Raw genomic sequence first — 21,270 nt, 5'->3', positions numbered from 1 at the left:
TGCCGGTTAGGTCGTATTTGGGGGGAAACATGGTAGTAATCCACGTTCCGAATGGTGAGGTACTTGTACTCATTGCCCACATTTTGTAGTATAAGGTGAGACTTGTTACATACAAAGACTCATTAGTAAGATCTGATGTGGCAAGTTTCAGCCTTTTTCTCAAGGAAGTCCTTTGCTTCTTTGTGTTGGAGGAAACTGACCTTTTGTAGAATGTATCCCTTGTCAGGAAGCACCAAGGCCCCCTACTAGCTGTCGCGCATTGGGTCCTGGGGCATGGAGAATGGTGGGACACCACATGGCTGCTGCACTCTTCAGTGCCATTCCAAACCGCAACCATCCAGGACCCACACACACCCCATTACCATCTTAAAGCAACAGGAATGGGGCGCCACCCAGAAATTTCCTGGCCCCATTTACTTGCTCATTGTAGGTGTTTTCTCAGTATGAAGTGTCTTTCAGAGAGCCACTAATCCTTGGTTCAAAAGCTTCTTTCCTCCCCCACCCTGAGCACTTTTTCCCTAAAATTAGTTAGAAAAACTATCAAGACCCCCTTTAAAATGAGGTAAATTGAATAAATGCTCCTTGATTCTCTAGAGGCTTTTGTTTTCATTTTTGTTTTGGTGATGAGTATTTTAATTTATATTTGATACTGTCATTTTTGAAAACAGTTTTAACAAGATTTTACTGAAACGAAATCTTGCCTGTGTGTCTTTGCAGGTGAAAACAATTAGAAGCATGCTTTCACTGAGCTGCCCAGCACCACTTGTCACGCAGAATGTCTCTGAGTGAGAACCCGGTGTTTGCCTATGAGTCTTCGCTGCACAGCGCCAACGTGCTGCTCAGCCTCAACGACCAGCGGAAGAAGGACGTGCTGTGTGACATCACCGTGCTCGTGCAGGGCCAGCCGTTCCGAGCGCACCGGTCTGTGCTGGCAGCATGCAGCAGCTACTTCCACTCGAGAATCGTAGGCCAGGCCGACACAGAGCTGCACGTTACTCTACCAGAAGAGGTGAGAGGCCTGTGCCTTCCAGAATCACCCTGATTTTAATTTAATGTAACTTAGTTAAATCTCTTACGGTTTATTAAGTTAAAAATAAAACAGTCTCCTTGTCATGCGGCTCAGGAGCAGTTTGCAGGTTCTGGAATGACACATTTCTTTAGCTTTTTAAAAATAAAAGTATGACCTCTTACATGTAAAATTATTAATTTTGAATGTTAGTTCAAAGTGTTTATCGAGCAGTTAAATTACTTGACCCACTGTTAGGACATGTGGAGAGGTCATGCTTGGAGAGGCAGCCTGTGTGCCATTCTCTCCCTTTGGACCTTTTCCTGTGATGGAAAACTGGGGGTTTAGGGTTATATAAGTTACACCCCAAGACATGGCCTCGTGGAAAGTAGGTGCTCCATAACTGTGCTCTTTCTCTCCTCTTTGTTCTTTCTTGAAGATGTGTCTGTGCATTGGTAGAAAAAAGATGGTTCTATGCTATATTTATAGAGTGCTGTTTTTACACATCTTTTTCCACCAGCCTGGTGTGGAGCTCAAGCACCTAAACATTTGGGTCCTTATTAACGTCCTGCCTCCAAGAGACCTCTCTTTGGGCTGGGGAATGCTGGTTACACTGACCTGTATTAGAACAGCTTATTTTGGTTGGTTAGTTAGTAACTGACACTGGAACAGCGTTGAGCCTTGTGGCATTGGGACACAAATTAGAATTTGTTAAGAGGAATTTGGAGAAAGTATATAGGACTTCTTTGTGTACAGCAGGCTTGTGTGGGCTGCCCTGTGATGGATACGAAGGCCACGTTGGCCATGCATACTTCCATGAAATCGTATTTGCAGGTTGGGGAATCAACAGATTGTCAGTTCTGTGGTAGAGGTCGGAGCGAGTAATACAATAACAAGAAAGTGACCAGGAAGGCCAATGATAGGTTAGCCATTGTTCCTAAAATGTAGCTTTGCGCATGGTAATGGACATATACTTCGTGTGGTCTATGTTTTCAAATTACTTAATAAGACTTTCTAAGTAGATTAAAGTTTCATTCATGAGTATGGGAGAAAAGGTGTATATATGCATTCATTATAATTTGAGTGCAAATCCTATAAGTTCTCAAATATTTAAAGTGTCTCATTATAGTGGCAGATTGAAAATATCTTTTTGTAACTAACTCACTATCTTAAAAGCCTTTTTTTGGTTATTTTAACTTATTTTTAAAAAATTAATTGAAATTCAGAAAATGCAGAGAGCTCCCTTGTACACTTTGTCTAGTTTCTTCCAGTGGTAACATTTTGCAAAAAGATAGTAGAATATCACCACCAGGATATTGACATTAATATAGTCTGCCCATCTTATTCAGTTTTCCCTGGTTTTACTTGTATTAAGTGTGTGTGTGTGTGTGTGTGTGTGTGTGTGAAGTTCTGTACAGTTTTGTCCCCTGTGCAGGTCCATGAATCCACCACCTCTTCAAGATACTGAACAGTTCCAACACCCAAAGATCCCTTGTGTTGCCCTTTTGTAATCACACCCACTTCCTTCCCACCTTCCATCCCTCACCCTGGCAACCACTGATCTGTCCTCCTTTTCTAAAGTTGTCATTTCAAAATGTTATGTAATTGCAGGCATACAGTATGTGACCTTCTGAGATTGGCTTTTTTCCATTTACACTTACCCTTATTTCTTTTGAGATTCATCCAAGTTGTGTGTATCAATAGTTCGAGCCTTTTTATTGTCAAGTAGTATTTCATGGAATGGATGTACCAATTTTTATTTAAGTATTCACCTATTGAAGGAAATCAGGCTAATTCCAATTTTGCACTGTTACAAAGTTGCTATGAACATTTTATGTGTGCATAGGTTTTTGTATGAACATTAGTTTTCATTTCTCTGGGATTAAAGAGCAGGAGTGTAATTGTTGGGACATATGGTAATTGCATGTTTAGTTTTATAAGAAACTACCGGACTCTTTCTCAAAGTGGCTGCACATTTTACATTCCCATCAGCAGTATATGAGTGATCGAGTTTCTCCGCATTCTCACCAGTATTTGGTGTTGTCACTGTTTTTTATTTTAATCCATTTAAAAATTAAGTATGCACAGTTTAGAATATTTTTAAGAAGATCACAAAAATTATAATATCTTGATCACTCTTATAGGTACTCTGTTTTAAAATTGATTTTGTATTTTTAACCCAGGACAAGGCTTTCTTTGCCCTTTGTATGTTCCATTGCCCCTCACTTTGCAGAGGCAAGTTCCATGTAAAAGTACAAGTTTCCACTTACAGGGTTTGTTACCTGGAGTCCATGAATCTTTGCTGAAACAGTGCTAGGCATGATGTTTAAAATTTCACTGTGGTCACATTTTAGATCTTCTGAGTCTTTAAAATTTTTATTAGAAATTTTTGGCATTTTACCATTTACTGTGCATTTTCCATGGACCGGGACTACTTTAAGTGCTTTAGAGACATTGCTTTTTATCCTTAAAAATTTCCCTTTTGTAGTTTATAGCAGTTGGAGTTTGGAACATAGTGGTCTCGTGGAGCTGGGCTGGCAACAGGCACCTGCACTTGACTTTGTATGTGTTACAAGTTGTGTCCATCCTGCTTTGTTTCATAGATTATTTCAGCTGATGTGGGGAAACTATGATAATGTTTATGTCCAAATTTATCTCGTGAGTAAGCCATAATTCATGTGTCAGTAAGAAGAAGGTACAGTTCCCGTGAATAGGGTGTGATAAACATGCTTTTCCAGCCTCCCTTAGCTTTACTTACCAAATTAAAATACCTACTCTGTAATTATACAAATAAGTTATTCATCCCATTCCCCTTCTACTTCTTTTATATTTATCTATTAAGACAGCTTTCAAGTGATGCATTTTATTTTATTTATTTTTTTATATATTAACAGGTGACAGTTAAAGGATTCGAGCCTTTAATTCAGTTCGCCTACACTGCTAAACTCTTTTTAAGTAAGGACAACGTGGATGAAGTGTGCAAGTGTGTGGAGTTCTTAGGTGTACACGATATTGAGGAATCCTGCTTTCAGTTTCTCAAATTTAAGTTTTTGGACTCCACTGCAGACCAGCAAGAATGCCCAAGAAAAAAGTGCTTCCCATCACACTGTCAGAAAACAGACCTTAAATTTTCCCTTTTGGACCGGAGGGATTTAGAAATTGATGAAGTGGAGGAATTTTTGGAAAATAAAAATGTGCAGACTCCTCAGTGTAAACTCCGCAGGTATCAAGGAAATGCAAAACCATCACCTCCTTTACAGGACAGTGCCAGCCAAACATGTGAGTCCATGTGCTTAGAAAAGGATGCTGCTCTGGCTCTGCCATCTTTATGCCCCAAATACAGAAAATTCCAGAAGGCGTTTGGAACTGACAGAGTCCGTACTGTGGAAACTGGTGTCAAAGATGTTCACACTTCGTCTGTTCATCCGAGTGAGACATCTGAACATGAGTGTCTGGGAGGAATCCAGGACTGTGCAGATCTGCAGGTGATTCTAAAATGTGAAGCAAGTAAGTTAACATTGGAACATGAAGAAGCCAAGCAAGATCCTGCTTCTCAGTGCCCATCCGAAAAAACAGAAGGGACTCCTTTCACCCCCAATTCTTCTACAGACCCTCATGGACTCTACTCTCTGTCTCTTCTACACACGTACGACCAATATGGTGACTTGAATTTTACTGGTATGCAAAACACAGCAGTGTTAACAGAAAAGCCTTTGTCAGGTCCAGATGTTGGAGAAGAGAAAACGTTTGGTGAAAGTCAAGATTTACATTTGAAATCCGACTCTGGCCCCAGGGAAGACAGTAGTCTTGCCTCTAGCGATCGGAGTAGTGTGGAACGGGAAGTGGCAGAACACCTCGCAAAAGGCTTCTGGAGTGACATTTGCAGCACCGACTCTCCTTGCCAAATGCAGTTATCACCTGCCGTGGCCAAAGATGGTTCAGAACCAATCTACTCCCAGAAACGGTCTGAGTGTCCCTGGTTAGGTATCAGGATTAGCGAGAGCCCAGAACCGGGCCAGAGGACTTTCGCAACGTTAAGCTCTGTCAACTGCCCTTTTATAAGTACTCTGAGTACTGAAGGCTGTTCAAGCAACTTGGAGACTGGAAGTGATGATTATGTTTCAGAACCACAGCAGGAACCTTGTCCATATGCTTGTGTGATTAGCTTGGGTGACGACTCGGAGACAGATACTGAAGGCGACAGTGAACCATGTTCAGCCAGAGAACAAGAATGTGAGGTGAGGGGAACATGAGTGCATTGTTAAGTCATTGCTTTACCACCATTGGTTCGCATTCACTGTGTGTCAGCGCCTTTGCACCACTCGGGAAGTGGACAGGCTCAGGCAGGGAAGAGGAAGCCCATTCCGGTTAGTTATCGAACCATGTGATCAGTGCTGAAAGAGTGGGATGCAGTTACCGACTTCTGTGCTCATATATTTCAAGCACGTGTGCCCATGGCAAGGAGTCACACACTGGCTGTTTAACTGGCTGTTTATGTCAAATGCTGTGCCCCAAGGGGGAAAAGAGGAATGATTCTGTGATCATGACATGGTAACTCCCGGAAAAATGTAGCATATATTCCATCTCTTTCATTGCCACATGGATCTCTAGACCTAGGACTAGTCACTTGGCAGTGACCTAGCAGGGACTAGTTGTAGGAATGTGGCTTCTAATGCAGAATTTCTTTACATTAGGTCTTCATAGCTATGATTTTTTTCTTATTTTCCCTTAATTGTTTAAGCTATTAATGAATATCTTAATTTAGCATGTGGTGCATGTAGTTGTATGGTATTAATCATTACCATTTTGATCTGTGTACTTCGGGCACACATGTTTGTGTTTGATAGCCTTTTTTTTTGTAAATTGTTAACCATAATTTCAGTAATAATAAGGGCTTGTGAGTTCTTTATCATTTTCTTTAGTTTTATACCTGTTGGAAGACATAGGTTTAAAGAGGGATTTTTCTCCTGGGCTTTGGAGGAAGGGGATTGGTGATTTAATTTAAGAAGTAATATATGCATGAGTTAGCTCTATAGATTTGTATATGACATTTATAAATCTAGTGTTTGCAACTATGAAAAGAATGTTAAAAGTAAAACATTTAAGAAATTTTAAAACATTCTGTTTAATTTTTATAGCAAACTAAGTAGGCGGCCAGAGAAACTGACCAGTGTTTTATTTGCATTTTTGATCATTATAATGAAACTGTCCCACAGTTTTGTCATTAAAAATGTATCTTTTTTCCAAATTTATGTATGTCGCAAGTGAATTTAAATAATTCATAAGGTTTTTCTAATCATTTCTACATTGGCAAGTGAATTCTATATTGGCGTAGCTTTTAAAATGTTATGTGAAACTACCATTTCCTGACAGAAAAATAAATTTTTTGAAATGCTTTAGAAGTAGTAGCATAATTATACCAGTATTAAGTCAGAGTTACACAGTAATATAAATCAAAGAATAAAATAGATTTTTTTTTTTGGTTTGGGTAAAATCACTTTAGAAAGAGGCGTAAAGATGCCCTAGGGTATTAACATGCCCTAGTAAAATAAATTCTGTTTTTTTCATTTTAAATATACTTGTATTTGTGTTAATGTGTTTGATTTGCTGATAAAATACCTGCTCTTCAATTTATTTGTTTTCTGAACCCTCCCTAAAACAGACTAGAAACCTGGATTAGGGCTTGTATAGAAATTGGGAATAGAAGTCTTTTTTTTTTTTTAAAGTCTAAATGAAGTTCTGTGGAAAACAAAGATGTATATCTTCCTCTTCTTATTTAGATATCACTACAAAATACAGTGATAATTACTAATGTTTATTTCATATTCTAGGTAAAACTGCCATTTAATGCACAACGAATTATTTCACTCTCTCGAAATGATTTTCAATCCTTGTTGAAAATGCACAAGCTGACTCCAGAACAACTGGATTGTATCCATGATATTCGTAGAAGAAGTAAAAACAGAATTGCTGCACAGCGCTGTCGCAAGAGAAAGCTTGACTGCATACAGAATCTTGAATCAGAAATTGAGAAGCTGGTAAGTATATATGAGTTTCTTTTTTAATTAAATTCCACCACACTCATTCATTCTTTTTTTTTTTGTAGAGGAAATAGCTATTTCAATTTCTAAATCAGATTATAATGCTCGATTATACATTAATTTAAAAATGTACCAGTTACCATTTTAAGAAATTAAATTGTATGACATTTCCAGAAAACTTAGGACATAAAAAAAATGGGGGTGTTCATAGACTATTTTACTTACGTGAGTATGCTATATATTTAGCATCATAGGCTATATAGTATGTGAAAAGAATTATTTCTGGGTGGTTTTTTTTTTAATGATTTACAAATTAAGGATAATTTTACTATCTACCTAATTCTTAGTGGTTGAGTAAAGATTAAAGAAATTATAAAGCACTTGAATCTCTTTGTGTTGTGTTTGGTGTCTATAAAAGTTAATGGTCCAGTTGTTAGTTTAAGTAAACTGTAGACTTGAATAACTTGTTTTGGTTGGTACCAAAGCAAACAGACCAATTTGGATCTTTCATTAAAGGAAAAAGTTCACATGCCGATATGAATGGAAAATTTTAAGATCTAATGAAACTCTAAGTGTGAAGAATGCTTATTACTTAATTGACTCTTACAAAACACAAATTAACTGAAAAATGGATTAATTTGCACCCGTGTTTCTATGTTCCCCTAGTGGTGTTTGGTGGAAGGAAACATTGTATGAAAAAAGACAACTGTGAGTGCAGACCCGCTAATGCTAAAAACATGGTTAGAGACAGTAGGGAAACTGTACCTGGAAGTAGTAAAGACATTCCTTGAATGTTCAGTTTTGGGTCTTTGTTAATTATTGGTGAAAGTTTAAAATTGTGGTTGTAGCCAGTCTTCAAGCATGAACAATCTAGCTATGAATAGCAGTTAAACAGAAACAATTTAGAAAAAGAAAACCAGGCCTTTATGTACTTTCAAAACAGTGGAAAAAAAAAAAATATTTATGTACTTTGTATATACGTTAATTATGCAAAAAGATGAAGACATATAACTATATAAAAAGATGAAGCATAGCTGTATACAAAGATGAAAGAGAAACCAGATGTTTTACAAATGGAGGAATGAGACATATAAAAAACCTACGTGATATTGCCGCATGATTAAAGTGGCTAGAATCAAAGAAGAAAAGTTACAAATTCAGTAATATTTACCCAGTATTTTGAGGGTGTGTATACCTGTCCATACCTGTAAGCACTTGTATTCTCTCTTATTATCCAACTTTGAATTAAACCCTTGCCGTTAGAGTATATCATTTTACCTTTAGTTATTCCATACTTTACTACAGAGATGCTTTTTAGACTTTTGGGTCATGTAGAGCTATTTGAAATCTACATGAAATTATGCTATTACAGTTCTTGGATATGCTCCTTATACTTCTTTCTCCCTCAGTTGGTGATAATTTATAGCTGTAGGTAGAATTTATCCAGTTTTCTTCCTCTCCTAAAAACAGAAATGAAAACAAAACTAAACCTTCAGGTTGATGACGTTTGTTTCATCAGTAACTTTATTTTATACATGGATACGAAGCAAATATGTTGGGAGTAGCTATTACCCTTTAGAACTATTCTGTTTCCTGGCTCATAGGTCTTATGCATATTTTTTTGATTGAAGTCAGGTATTGGATTGCTAGACAGTTGATGTTTTTACTGACTTTCAGATATCTAGGATGAAGAGGTCTTGCTGCTTTCTTTGGACTTTCTGCTCTCTCTGCCTTTGCTTCAACAGAAAGAGGGGTGGGAGATACAGTGGTGAAAAGTATGGAATTCTGACTCAGACACATCTGTGGCACTTTGTAACTTTGGGCAGGCTATTTAATTTCTTAGTCCCTCAAGTTTCTCATCTATAAAATGGGATCATACTAGTTCTTACTCTATAGAGTGGGTAAGAGTTTTCTTATTATTATTGCCATACTATTATTTATCAGTTTTCAGTTTCATCTCCTTAATTGCGTCTTTCTTAATACGTATCTCTTGTCTAAACTGTAAAATTTGAGTTTGGACCTCACCCTTAAATTGCCTCTCTCATTATAATAAGGTTCCTTTCATACGGTCAATGGAATAACTGTTGGTCAGTTTCCAATACAAAGGAATATTTGGTTTCCCAGCAGTTTTTATGAAATAAAAAAATGAGAGTGGTTAGTATCCTGTTTACCTATTGTATTAATTTGGACTCTTCGGCTACAAGCAACAGAAGCCATGTGAATGAATGAATGAATGAATGAGTGAATTTGTTGTAAGGATCTAGGTGTGTCTAATTTAGAAGCCAAAGAATGGAGCCAGGCCTCATAAATAGCATCGACCACAGAAGTGGGAACCTGCCAGGAACCCAGAGAATCCTCTGTCAGCTCATCTCTGCACCTGCTCATCGTCCACACCACAGGATGGCTTTGTGTGTCTACGTGTGTGTGTGGCCAGAGTGATGGCAGCGCAGATCCTTAGTAGCTTCACTCTCCTCCGGGGACGAGTCCAGAGGGAAACTACAGTTTTAGTCAGTTCAATAAATTAGTTAGTCCACGTAGGTATTGACTAACACTTATAAATTCAGTTCTAAATTCCCAAGGAGGAGAGCATCTGGCTGGCTTGTTTTGGCTCGGGTGTCCTCTTCTGTGACTAGAGAGCAGGGACAGACAGCAGAAACGTGGCTTGCAAGAGCCCCCCTTCTGGGCAGGCAGTGCAGATAGCACAGCAGGATCTGTTCACCCAGATGTGCCCCAGTCTGAGCTCAGCGCAGTCTCTCCTCTTCCAAATGTCCTCGAAGAAGACATATTAGCATTCTTTTGTCAGAGTGACTTGTGTTTCAGCTTCTTTGAACTCTCTGCGCAGCCCTTCCCACTGCTGTCTGCCCTAGTGGGGTACACAGGCCACTACGGTTGCAGAGTAGAAGGGGCATATTATAAATTGCAGTCCTGCTACAGATGTCTCTCTCAGATGAAACTAAGCTTATAAGGATGTAAGGATAGCCTTACTGGCTTATGAAGATAAGAAAGCTGGACCTTTTCCTCTTTTCCTAGAAGTAAAAGAATTTGATGCTTAAGATATTTATTACATTAGAAAGTTTACTTAGAACGTAGACCCTGGTGATTGAGTGACGCTATGGATCTTGTCTTTTGTAAAGAGAAGGACCAACAGCAGTTACAGCCATGCTTCTACCACAGGTTTGTATTTAGGAGTGTGGAGAATTGAGAGTGTGGAGGAGTGTGATGGATATTCTATTTGTTTTCTGTTTTTTTGTAATTGAGATGTCACTTTATGGAGACAAGCAGTATTTCCTGGTCTTTATAGTCTGGGTGGGATTTTAGCAAACCTATTTAAGGGAAATGACTTGTTTCATAAACATTTTTATTATATATAGCCAATGATTGATTAGGTTAACATATAAATAAATTCACAGTATATATTGTCATAGTCTGGTAATATTCAGGCAAAGGGCCCCATATATTAGTAAACTGGTCTGGCTGTTGGCTGTAAACTTTTTGCAGTTGATCCTAAGAGTAAATAGCTGTAATAGGCTATAGGTGGATTAGCACATGAAAAAACATGTTTTGATTACAGTGAGTATAATGATTCCAAAATGTCTTCAAGGTGGGTCAAGAGGATAATTATCATATATAAAAGACACTTTTATAGTCTTAATGTGCTGGGAAAGCAAAGGGAGACCTTAGTTCAAATTCAATAAATTAATGAGTTGTATTTTTCAACAAAAGTTCTGTCAGAGTCTAAATAGGACCTTTGAAGAAAGGGAAAGGTGTTTATTTATTTGGTGGATAAATTAATGGTAATGACTTTTAACATTTATTTCGAATTTGCTAGTATGTTAGAGGTTAGGCATTAATTCAGCATTGTTTTCACTAAAGATTGAAAATATAAGGCCTTGAACAAAGTTCACGAATCATTCAACTTCTGTTTCATGTTTGGCTTACAAAGCTCTTGTCTTTGTAGGATTCTTTACAAGCTCCGTGTTTATTCTTTTCTGAAAGGATAACTCAAAGTTCGAAAATACATGTCTCTAATACCATTTAATCCTCAAACAAAGGAAACCTGAAATGAAGGGAACCTTGCTTTTTAAAGAGAAAAAATTAAATTACAAAATACATTTCTCTTAGAAGGTGTCAAATATTGATTGAAATCAACATATAAGGGATCAGAAATCAGAATATTCACAAAGCACTTGAACTCAGTGTTCAGACACCATTTTGTTTCATTGCTTTTGTCCATAGTGATGATATAAGAATAAAACGACCTCATTTGTCTTCAGTGTTTTGCATTTTGTGGTGAAGATGGTATTATTTTATTAAAAACAAACCTGTTTTAGTCGCATCCTACTGGCTGCTCTACCCACATGCACACTGCCATCTCTAAACACGCCCACGGGCCCTTCTGGAACCCGACCTCTGCCACTCTGTGGCGCCCTTGAGCAGCACATCTTGAAATGTGGTATGTGTACTGTTGGCATCAAAGTTATCTGGAGATGCTCCATTAAAATACACATTCCTTAGTCCCATCCCAGACCTGTGGGAGGGACCCAGGAACATGCATTTTATAAAAGTTTCCAGGGTACATTTTTATTATGCATATTAAAGTTTGGGAACCTTCTGCACTAGAACATAGAGGTCAGATAGAGGCTTGGGAATCAAACACCTGGAAATTCTGCTTGGCCACTTGGGAGATTTGTGGCCTGGGGAAATACCTCCAATACCCACAATCCCTTATCGATAATAGGGGATAGAACAGTGTCTCCCTCAGGATGGGTGTAAGGATCAGATGCCATCAAGGATGGAAAGCTTTTTGTACTGCTCAGAGTGCATTCAGGGCTCAATATATATATTAGTAGTTGTATTTTCAATAAAAGTGGTTCTCTCTTTTTTCTATAAACATCTGCTGGTCACTACATATTAAATGTTGTACTATCAGGAAGTCAAAGATAACTGAGACATAGTCCTTGCCAGTAAAATGCGTATAGTTTCATAGGGAGCCAGGTTTCTGTGTTCTCATTTTTCTTGAGATTCATCTTTTTTCCCCACATTCTAGAAATCTTCAAGCTTTCAGAAAAGTTAAATGAATAATACAATAAACCACCTCATGTATATTCCAACAGTTAGTAACATTTTGCCACATAAGTGTTTTCTTTCTTTCTGTGGGTCTTTGTCTCTCGTTCTGCCTGTTGTGTCTCCCTGCTCTGGTTGGTCGGTCGGTTGGTCGGTCTTTGTCTCTGTCCCTGTCAGTCAGTCTTGATCTCTTTCTAACCACAATTGGTTGAGCTCAGTCTCACTTTCTTTCCTTTTTGTCTCTATGGCTCTCCTTTTCTTTTCTGAATCCTTTGAAAGCCACCCCATTATGACATTTCACCCTTAAACGCTTAAACATGCATCTCCTAAAAAAAGACCTTCTTGCAGTCTTTATCACATATCTTTCCCCATATCTTACCATACCTGAAAAAATTAACAAACCCTCAATATTATGTATAGTCCCTACTCAGATTACATTCATTGTTCCCCAAATATATTTCACATGTATGCTTTTTTTGCATATGTGTGCAAACTAGGGTCCAATCATCACATAACTCATTTGGTGATGTTTTTTAGTTGCTCAATCTGGAACAAGTCCTCTAGTCCTCTGTCTCTCTTTTTTTAATGACAGTAACTTTTTGAAAAGTGTGCCCTTCATATTGCGTCACTTGGTGGGGGGCACACCATGTCAGGGCATCCACCTGGAAATTGCCAGATTATTTTCAAAATTATATTTTTGCCTTTGTAATTGTTCAGTAATCTGTGGAGTGTGACTTAGATACTTTGCAAATATCCTGTTCCCCAATACTCCTATATCCTTTGGTTTTCAGCATACGTTGATAGCCTGTACAATGGGGATTGCAAAATAGTGATTTTTTTTAAATTCTGTCATTCCACTTATATTTAATTGGTATTCCTCTTTAAAAAGAACTTTCCTTTCTTCTCTTACTCTCCCCTTAGTGTCACTGTGGACTGGATTAATTTTTTCTAAATAAGTTTCTTAGAGTCCATAATAGTCATTAATCTTTATTATGTTGACATTTTTTCAAACTTGGATGGGGAGAGCCCCCTCAAGCTCTTGTGTCCTCTGACATGGCCCCAGTAGTGCTTTTGTGCCATCTAGACCAGTAAGTCACAGGCTCACGTGTATCTCTCTTGTCCCAAGGTTTGGAATCACCCCTTTCTCCAAAATTCCCTGGTTTCTTTTAGCAGATATTAGACTTTAGAAAGCGTGCTTGCTGCTGGAGTTTCGCTCCTTCTGGCCCTTTCAGTAGACAGAGCTGGGACCAGAGGGTGTGTGTGTGTGTGTGTGTGTGTGTGTGTGTGTGTGTGTAAAGTCATAAGTGCATTCAGTATGTATCTCATGCTTCAATAAATAAAAGCGAAAAGTATATTAGAAATCATGAATTCATGTAGATATTTCCAATCAAAATGGAGCAATGTGAGCTTTTTGTCTTTGCTGCTTTTTTATGTTTGTATTTTATCTTTCCATTACAGGGATAATCTTGGCTTCCAATTACATTAATATATTTACTCTTTGCTTTATACTAATATATATATATATATATATATATATATATATATATATATATATATAATAGTCACAAAATTACAATGTAAATGTTATTACTAACAATAAACAGATTAAGTAAAATTTAAGATTTCTTTGCCATTTTTTTGTCCTTAAATATATACCATGAACTGAAGTTTAAAGTTTAAAAGTTATTTGAAGTAATTCTTTGTCTATGTTAACAATTTGATATAAATTAAATTAATTTCTATATTTATTACTAGGATTTACTGTTCACATTTTTATTTGTTTAATTTTTGAATATTTTGTTTGTTTAACTTTCGAATGTATGGTTCAAAAGTTAAAACTGTGTTTTAAAAAAGCTGTACTGCAAAGTCTTGATCCCATCCTCTCCCTATATTTTGTTCATAGCTATTTCCAATAGATAATCAGTTTTATCAGTCTGGATTTTTTCCCTTGTGTTTCTTTTCTAAAAACAGGTTAATATTTTATGTGTATTCTTATGACCATTCCTGCTACATAGAATTATTCTATATGTATACTGTTCTGTATTTTACCATTTTCACTTAAGAAGTGATTGCCAGGAAATTTTTTTCTGTATTCAAAGAGGTTACCATTCAAAGAGGCTCCATAATACTAATTGTGGCTGTAGCACAGCTTATCCAGACCAGTTTCTTATTGGTGGACATTTAGGATACAGCACTGAATAACTGTGTACATTGGTTTTTGATGTTTACGGAGCTGCGTCTTTAGGATAGATTCCTAGGAGTAGGATTGTTGTATTAAGGGTAAATACACATGTAATTTTGTTAGATCTTAATAAATTCCGCTTGGTAGGGGTTTTAGCATTTTACCTTTCCTCCGCAGTATTTGTGTGTCTCTCTGCACACAACCTCAGCAAAGAGTGTTGTCAGCTTTTGGGTTTTTTCCATTATGATAGTGAGAATTGATCTCTTGTGGTATTTTTTATTTTTATCTTTTATGAGTGAAATTGAGCATTTTATTCATAGTTTAAGGGCCATTTGTATATTTCTCTGAGCTGTCTGTTCGGAGGTTTTACATTGTAGGGAACTATTAGTCACCTTTTTTCTAGTAGTGAGTACTCTTTAACCTAGAATAAATCGTCACTGTCTTCTGGCTCTTTTGGTACCAAATTCTTCCACTCCATATCTTTATTGGGTGAGTCACATTTAAAATGATTTTTTTAAAAATTATTATATTTGAATGAAAATGTAGATTTGTTGTAATGTGGATGTATATTTGTTTTGTTGTCATAAAATGCAGTATGGTAACAGAACACCAACTTTATTAATTTTTAAAGCCACAGCACTTCAAACTTCTGGTTTATACAGTTGCATTATAAGAAAATTAAAATATAGAAATAACAGGACAGTGGTTAATATTTGGGAGGTGTCTTTAATGATGATATCATGAAATGATGAAATTGAATTATTTAACCATCAGTTACTAAACTGAGTGCTATTGAAGTAATTCTGTGTTTTAAAATTAGAGTGAAATGGAAAAATCAGCTAACTTCCTGGAAACTTATTTGTGTAGGAGTTAGCTTAAAGTGCAGAGGAAAAGATGGTAGCTTTTGATTTATAGAAGTAATCATGGTAGAGTTTCAGGGTTGTATTGGTTTTAGTTGTAAAGAAGCAAGTCATCTTGTATAGGACAGACTTAAAGAGGATAGTAATGTCATCCTTTGTTTAGCGGGGTAGCAGTAGTAAGAATATTTAAGATCATATTGATGTTTATCTAAAGCTATGGAATGTAAAAAAGATTTGTAATCTTCATAGTATCTGTAGGACAGGTAGTAGTAGGCACTGTTCTCACCCTCAGGCACCTGCAAACTCATTTTATCAGAAGACTGCAACTGACACACCTTCTGAAAGAAAAGATGTATTTATTGAGCATTGGTCTTGGTTTTATTTGTATGTACATATACTATATACAGAGGGTGTCCGAGAATGTCTACACATTCTAAGAAAGGATAACTGTATTAAAATTTTAATACTCAACATATACTGATAACAAAAGATGAACACAAGTCATGTTTGACTTCTGCAATTACAAGAGGTGCTCAAAGTGGCTACCATCAGCGTCCAGACACTTCTGATTACAGTGAACTCCTGCTTGAGCAACATTGACTAAAGTATCCACTTGTGTACATTTTTTTGGCCCCCCCCAGTATATTGACCTACACCTATTTTTTCAAAACAGAACAGTTGTGTAAAAATCTGAACAAGTTGGAGAATACTTTGCAATATAAAAAATTTAGTACTTAAATATTAGATGGCCTTGAAATACTTAAAAACTAGTATACTAGGATTTACACACAGTTTTTTAGAAAAACTTATATAAAACAGTAATAGTACTTTTGTATAAAGCAAATGTCTTTTTACCCTTTTAGCTATTTTTGTTCCTGAAAAGAATCTGTTTAAAAGATGGCCATTGTAGGTGATCACTGTGAAATAACCCACCTGTTAACTGGCTACTTCAGCTGTTCAGAACCTGCCAATGAGCGCAAACCAAGAAAACTGTCAGAAGTTTCACATGAGAAACCTTTGACCTTCTGTCAACATTTATTTGCTCTTAATCTTATAAGTAGCTTGATTATTCGATTTCCTAGCTCACTAGTACAGTGGTGCAAAAGGAAGGATGAGGTGGGATAATGTCAGTAGTAACAAGTGATGGTGGACAGAAATGCAGGCTCCAGGAAAACTTTTGAAAAAATTCTGGGGTAGACTTTCCTGTAGAGATAAAAATGTTAAATAATAATATAGCAGTAAAAATAATTAAACCCCAAATACCCCACCCTACCAAATTCTTCACATTTTAGTATCGCATGCACCAGCTTTCTGACTCTGGGCATGTTAAACTCTGAGTCCCATCTATGAAATGGGTTTAATATTGCTTAAGTCAAGAGTCATTGTGTGAATTACATAGCTGAGATTGTGTATTCGAAAATATTTAGCACAATATCTGGCACAAAGCACATGCCCAAAAGCCGTTTGTTATTATTAGAATCTTGCAGTGAGTTGAGTCTCAGTAGTTAGGATCAGTTGTACTTTTTTTGGTTGTATTCTATCCAAAATGTCATGTCCATACTTGTTTATCTGCAATCCACAAATCCAAAAAAGCTCTGAAAACCACATAAGTTTGTCACTTACTGTTTTGGCCAAAAAAAATTGATGCAAACTGACATCAGGCTATGTTGAGTCTTTATTTTCCCTACTTTGATATTTCTTGATGCATTACTTGATATTTCGGTGTGTTTTACTTAGAAATGTAGAGGTGTGTGATAGTGGGGTGTTGCCCAGACTGTGTTAGAAGAATTATGTGTGCATCCATATTTCTAAAATCTGAAAAATTCTGAATCCCAGGATACATCTAGCCTAAGAGTTTTGGATGAGGAATTACGAACCTGAGGTGTTTAACATAGTTTTGAATTGAACTGAAATGAAGGGATTCCATGTGGTCTTATTGAATGAGAAGACACTGTAGATACAAATGTGTAATCGCCTTAGGAATGTTGACTGAGCTAATAAACACAAGTTGTTGTATTCTCTTCCTCGCCTTCACAGCAAAATGAAAAGGAGAGCTTGCTGAAGGAAAGAGATCACATTTTGTCAACGCTGGGTGAGACAAAGCAGAACCTCACTGGACTTTGTCAGCAAGTCTGTAAAGAAGCAGCTCTAAGTCAAGAGCAAATACAGATACTCGCCAAGTACTCAGCATCAGATTGCCCACTTTCATTTTTAATTTCTGAAAAAGAAAAAAGTACTTCCGATGGTGCGCCTGTGTTGCCATCGATTCTGAGTTTACCTGAGGGGCTTCCGGCTGTGAGGCCTGCCGGTGAGCAAAGCCCGTGTTATCCCAGTGTGAAGAGCAATGAGTCTGGCTGTTTGCGGGGTCAGGGGTCAAGGCCAACTTCCACTGCAGCCTCTGAACCAGCAGGGCTTGTGGAACAGTGTCGGCAGAGCACAGGCATCTCAGATTTCTGTCAGCAGATGACAGATAAATGTACTACTGACGAGTAAACGTATTCACTTCCTGGAAACCATCTGATTTTCTACTGAAGTTTTGACACCTGTCTTGAAAGCCTAACGTAGCCATCTGTCTCTTAACAATATTGGTTTTTTCCCCTGAGTAGTTTGCCGTTAAGGGAATTCCTGTGAAGTCAACCCTGACTTTTCTTCCTGACTCCACAAGAGATGCAGAAATGATTTGGCTCCTGGATACCGGAAAAAGCCCACGTGAAAATGTAGTAAAGCTTTAAAAACTCATGTTTTAAAGGGTAATAACTATTAGTAATAACTCTTCCCCTTATTCAAAGTAAGTATGAGAATGAAAACTTCAGCCTATCAAACAACAGTTGAACAGCTTAAAACATCTGCAGATATAGTGCGTACTAAAGAAGTAGCTGGCAAAAGTTGAACAGTCTGACCTTTTGCAGTATACTGGGTTGAAAGAAAACTTCTCCCCAAGGAAGCTGATAGAGTTCAGATCTGCTCAGAAGTAGGATATCAACCACTGGGAATATTTATGTAGGACTGCGGTGGAAAAAGAAAGGAATCGTCTTGCCTGCATCCTGGAGCTCCACTCTCCAGCTCTCACTGAAACCAGGGACTGGTTGGCCTACACTGACTCCTAAGCCACGTTGGGAATATTTAGGAAACGGACAGGCGGTTGGCCTAAGGTAGAGGTTTCTGCTCCTTCTCATTGTTGACTTTAGAAATTCTGGCTGAATAAACAACAGATAAGTATCATTTTCCCTCTTTTTTTTTCTCTTCAGTCTCTACCACATCTGAGTCCATCCTGATGTTTCTGTTTCCTGACAGTCTTGTCCCTTTGGAAGAAGAACTGGGACTTGGGATACAGTGGCATGAGTGAGCGCGTTGGCAGGGTCGTCCTAGCCTCCCTAGAATCCTGGAGCTTACCAAAACACAAGGCAGTTTGCCCCCCTATCACCGCTCACCGGTGCAAGAAACCCAGATGTCACCGGGAGAGAAAACTGCCTGCGTGTAGTCGGAGTGGCAGTTATTTCTCATCCTGTTTTTGAAATCCTATGGTTTACTTGTAAAAAGCATTATGATAGATAAAAATGTATCTACAACAAACATGCAGGTTTGAATTTGGAAACCACATTTAATCTTGTTCTCTGCCCCAAATCTGATATATGAGGACACACAAATCATTTTGACCTGGGCATTTAAAAAATAAGTCTTTGTGTTTATTCAATTCTGTTTTAAAGTATAGTTTTTATAATCTGAGCACTTACCCCATAACATTTTGTAGTGGTTCTTAACCCGTCTCATGTTACAGACTTGTTGGAGAGTTGTTGAGCTTCTCAACAATTACAAAAAATTGCATACTTTCGCATTCACAGGAACATTTGCAGAACCCAGTTTTAATAGTTGCAAAGGAGTAATTTGTGGTGTTTGGATTAGAAAGTACTTCATTTCATCAAGATCAGACTCCTGAGAAACTTTTGTAGATCACATCCTGAATCTAGCGATGGGCCTGTGTAGCTAATATGGGAGACGACTGTCCATTGTGTAGGAATGTGTCTGAAGCAAGTAGGCCTTTGCTGTGAGAGTATAGGGGACCACACTTAATTTTTCAGAGTAAGTCGTCAATTGTTAGTTACCCTTTTTGATAGGGGGCGGGTTGGGGGGAGATAGTCCTAGTATATTTTGATTGGTTTGTATTTATCTCTGTTACTGACTTAGTTATTATAAGAGAAAACTAGTTGGGCTTGTTTATTTTCTAAAGGCTTTTATAAATACACTCAGTAATTTATCAGGGAGAATGATATTCTATGATAATGCATCCCATACTATAAAAAAATTGTGTGTGTGTGTGTGTCTGTATACACACATATAATCCCCATGTAGCTATTTCTTTGATACTTGTGATTTTAAATTTTAACTTCAAAACACAAAATAATATAAAAACTTTCCTGGTTTACAAAATGTAAAATCTTATACAGGCCAATGGAATCCTGATTTCCTACCTCAGTGTACACTCAACTGTTTGTCATACCAGTTTGTGTATGTGCAAATGTCACACGATTTTTTGCTTTAATTGCTACTGTAAATAACTACTTTGAAAGCTTACTTCCTATTTTGTGATAAAACCTAGTTGTCTCCAGAGTTTAAATATGATTTTTAAGACATTTCTCTCTACATAAGAATCGTTTAGCATTAAGGGTTTATTTTAATGGTATTCTCTGATTATTGGCCAAGTGTAATATTTTGTATAATAATAGCCAGCGTATAATACAAGTAACTACACTACCTCATACTTCCATGATTTTCAAGTTGTAATAAAGAGGGACAGAAAGATAAAACAGGTTTTATCTTTTGGCGATAAGGTGGGAAAATTTTCTGTATGTTGCATAGCATTACACATTTATGCTTATTTTAAAGTTCTAAAGAAGTTTTTTCTAAGAAAATTTGTTTTAAGTTGATTTTTTTTTTTGAGGGTGCCAGAGACAAATGACAGGATTATGTGTATACAGTGTATATCTTTTCCTTCATGCAGAATTTTGACAAGGTTGTTTTCAGTTTGTATATTACATATTTACATGATTATTGTTCCTTATTTTATGAATTGGCCTTCTCAATGCCTAATGACTTTTAAAAAGCTGTTATGTCTAACTCAGTAAAATAACATTACTTAAATTTTTTTTTTCATTATTTGAGTTCTACACCTATAGCAAATAATTTGTTGTTAAATTGTTATATTCAGAGCAAATATGGATATAAATCTTGGTTCCATTTGTAAATTTTATAACATAATTTACTGTAGCTTAATGCTTAACCAGTTTTAAATAAGGAATTAAATACATCTGATGCAGTAGATGATACAGGTTGCATGTGGACACTCAGCCACGTTAACAACTTGGAAAAAAAAATCAAACCAATGGCAATGTTATAATGATTTCTCAGGTGAAATATTTTCAGTTATAAAACATCTATTTTGAATATGTAAATATTTTAAGTGTTTTATTAAGGCATGTAATAAACTATTCTTTGAAACCTGTTGGGTAAATGAAAATTTAAAGCCATAGCGGCATACTAATTGTAAATAAACATCTATTGATTTTTTTTTTGTATCTTTCGTAATGTAATTTTCTAACAATGCAATAAAACCACTAAATTTATATATCCATATCCTATTAAGATCATGTTTCATTAAAAGTAAACTTTCATCGTATTTAATTTACATTTTCTTCTTAATGTGCTTATCCAAATGTAGCAAAACTATAAATGTTAGATGTTGATGACAAATTAACAGTTAAATAAAATTCCCTAAAATTGCTTCTAATTGAATAGAGTTGTACATTCCATTTCCATTTTCTCACCTCTCCTGTGAATTTACTAATCTTAGTCTTTTGATCAGTAATCATTATGACTATGGCATTTTTTTCCGAGGGACTCTTTCATTATGTGATTATCCTATATGCCTGAAAAATATATATAGTATCAGCACTCGGGTGTTTAAGGAAGCACAGATTTTAGCTTTCTGATTTACTAAATTTCAGTCTAAGGATGGAGATGTAGGGCTTTTTAAGGGGGTACTGTGTCTATCAGTCTCTAATTTTTAAAAACTTACCTGCTGAGTCAACTCTACCATGTTATATTCAACTGCTAACCAGG

The 21,270-nt window shown here is 36.7% G+C and overlaps 1 protein-coding gene across 4 annotated transcripts in view; it reads left to right on the top strand.

Annotated features, from left to right (window-relative positions):
* BACH1 (BTB domain and CNC homolog 1) overlaps positions 1-20,943 on the top strand; it is a 54,826-nt gene extending 33,883 nt beyond the window's left edge. For 3 of the 4 annotated variants that reach the window (XM_088794523.1, XM_074326237.2, XM_074326244.2), the window contains exons 2-5: positions 718-1,009; positions 3,901-5,244; positions 6,838-7,044; positions 17,191-20,943. In XM_088794523.1, coding sequence (XP_088650649.1) covers positions 776-1,009; positions 3,901-5,244; positions 6,838-7,044; positions 17,191-17,646 — 2,241 coding nt within the window. In that variant the 5' untranslated portion in view covers positions 718-775 and the 3' untranslated portion in view covers positions 17,647-20,943. The remainder of the gene's footprint in view (positions 1-717; positions 1,010-3,900; positions 5,245-6,837; positions 7,045-17,190) is intronic. The other variant, XR_002137214.3, reaches the window with a different exon arrangement.
* The last annotated feature ends 327 nt before the right edge of the window (positions 20,944-21,270 follow it).

This window comes from Rhinolophus sinicus, chromosome 17, assembly GCF_057876585.1.
Source record: "Rhinolophus sinicus isolate RSI-liver-muscle chromosome 17, RSI-T2T, whole genome shotgun sequence".
Classification (NCBI taxonomy): Eukaryota; Metazoa; Chordata; class Mammalia; order Chiroptera; family Rhinolophidae; genus Rhinolophus; species Rhinolophus sinicus.
This window is presented reverse-complemented; position numbering and strand designations above follow the sequence as displayed.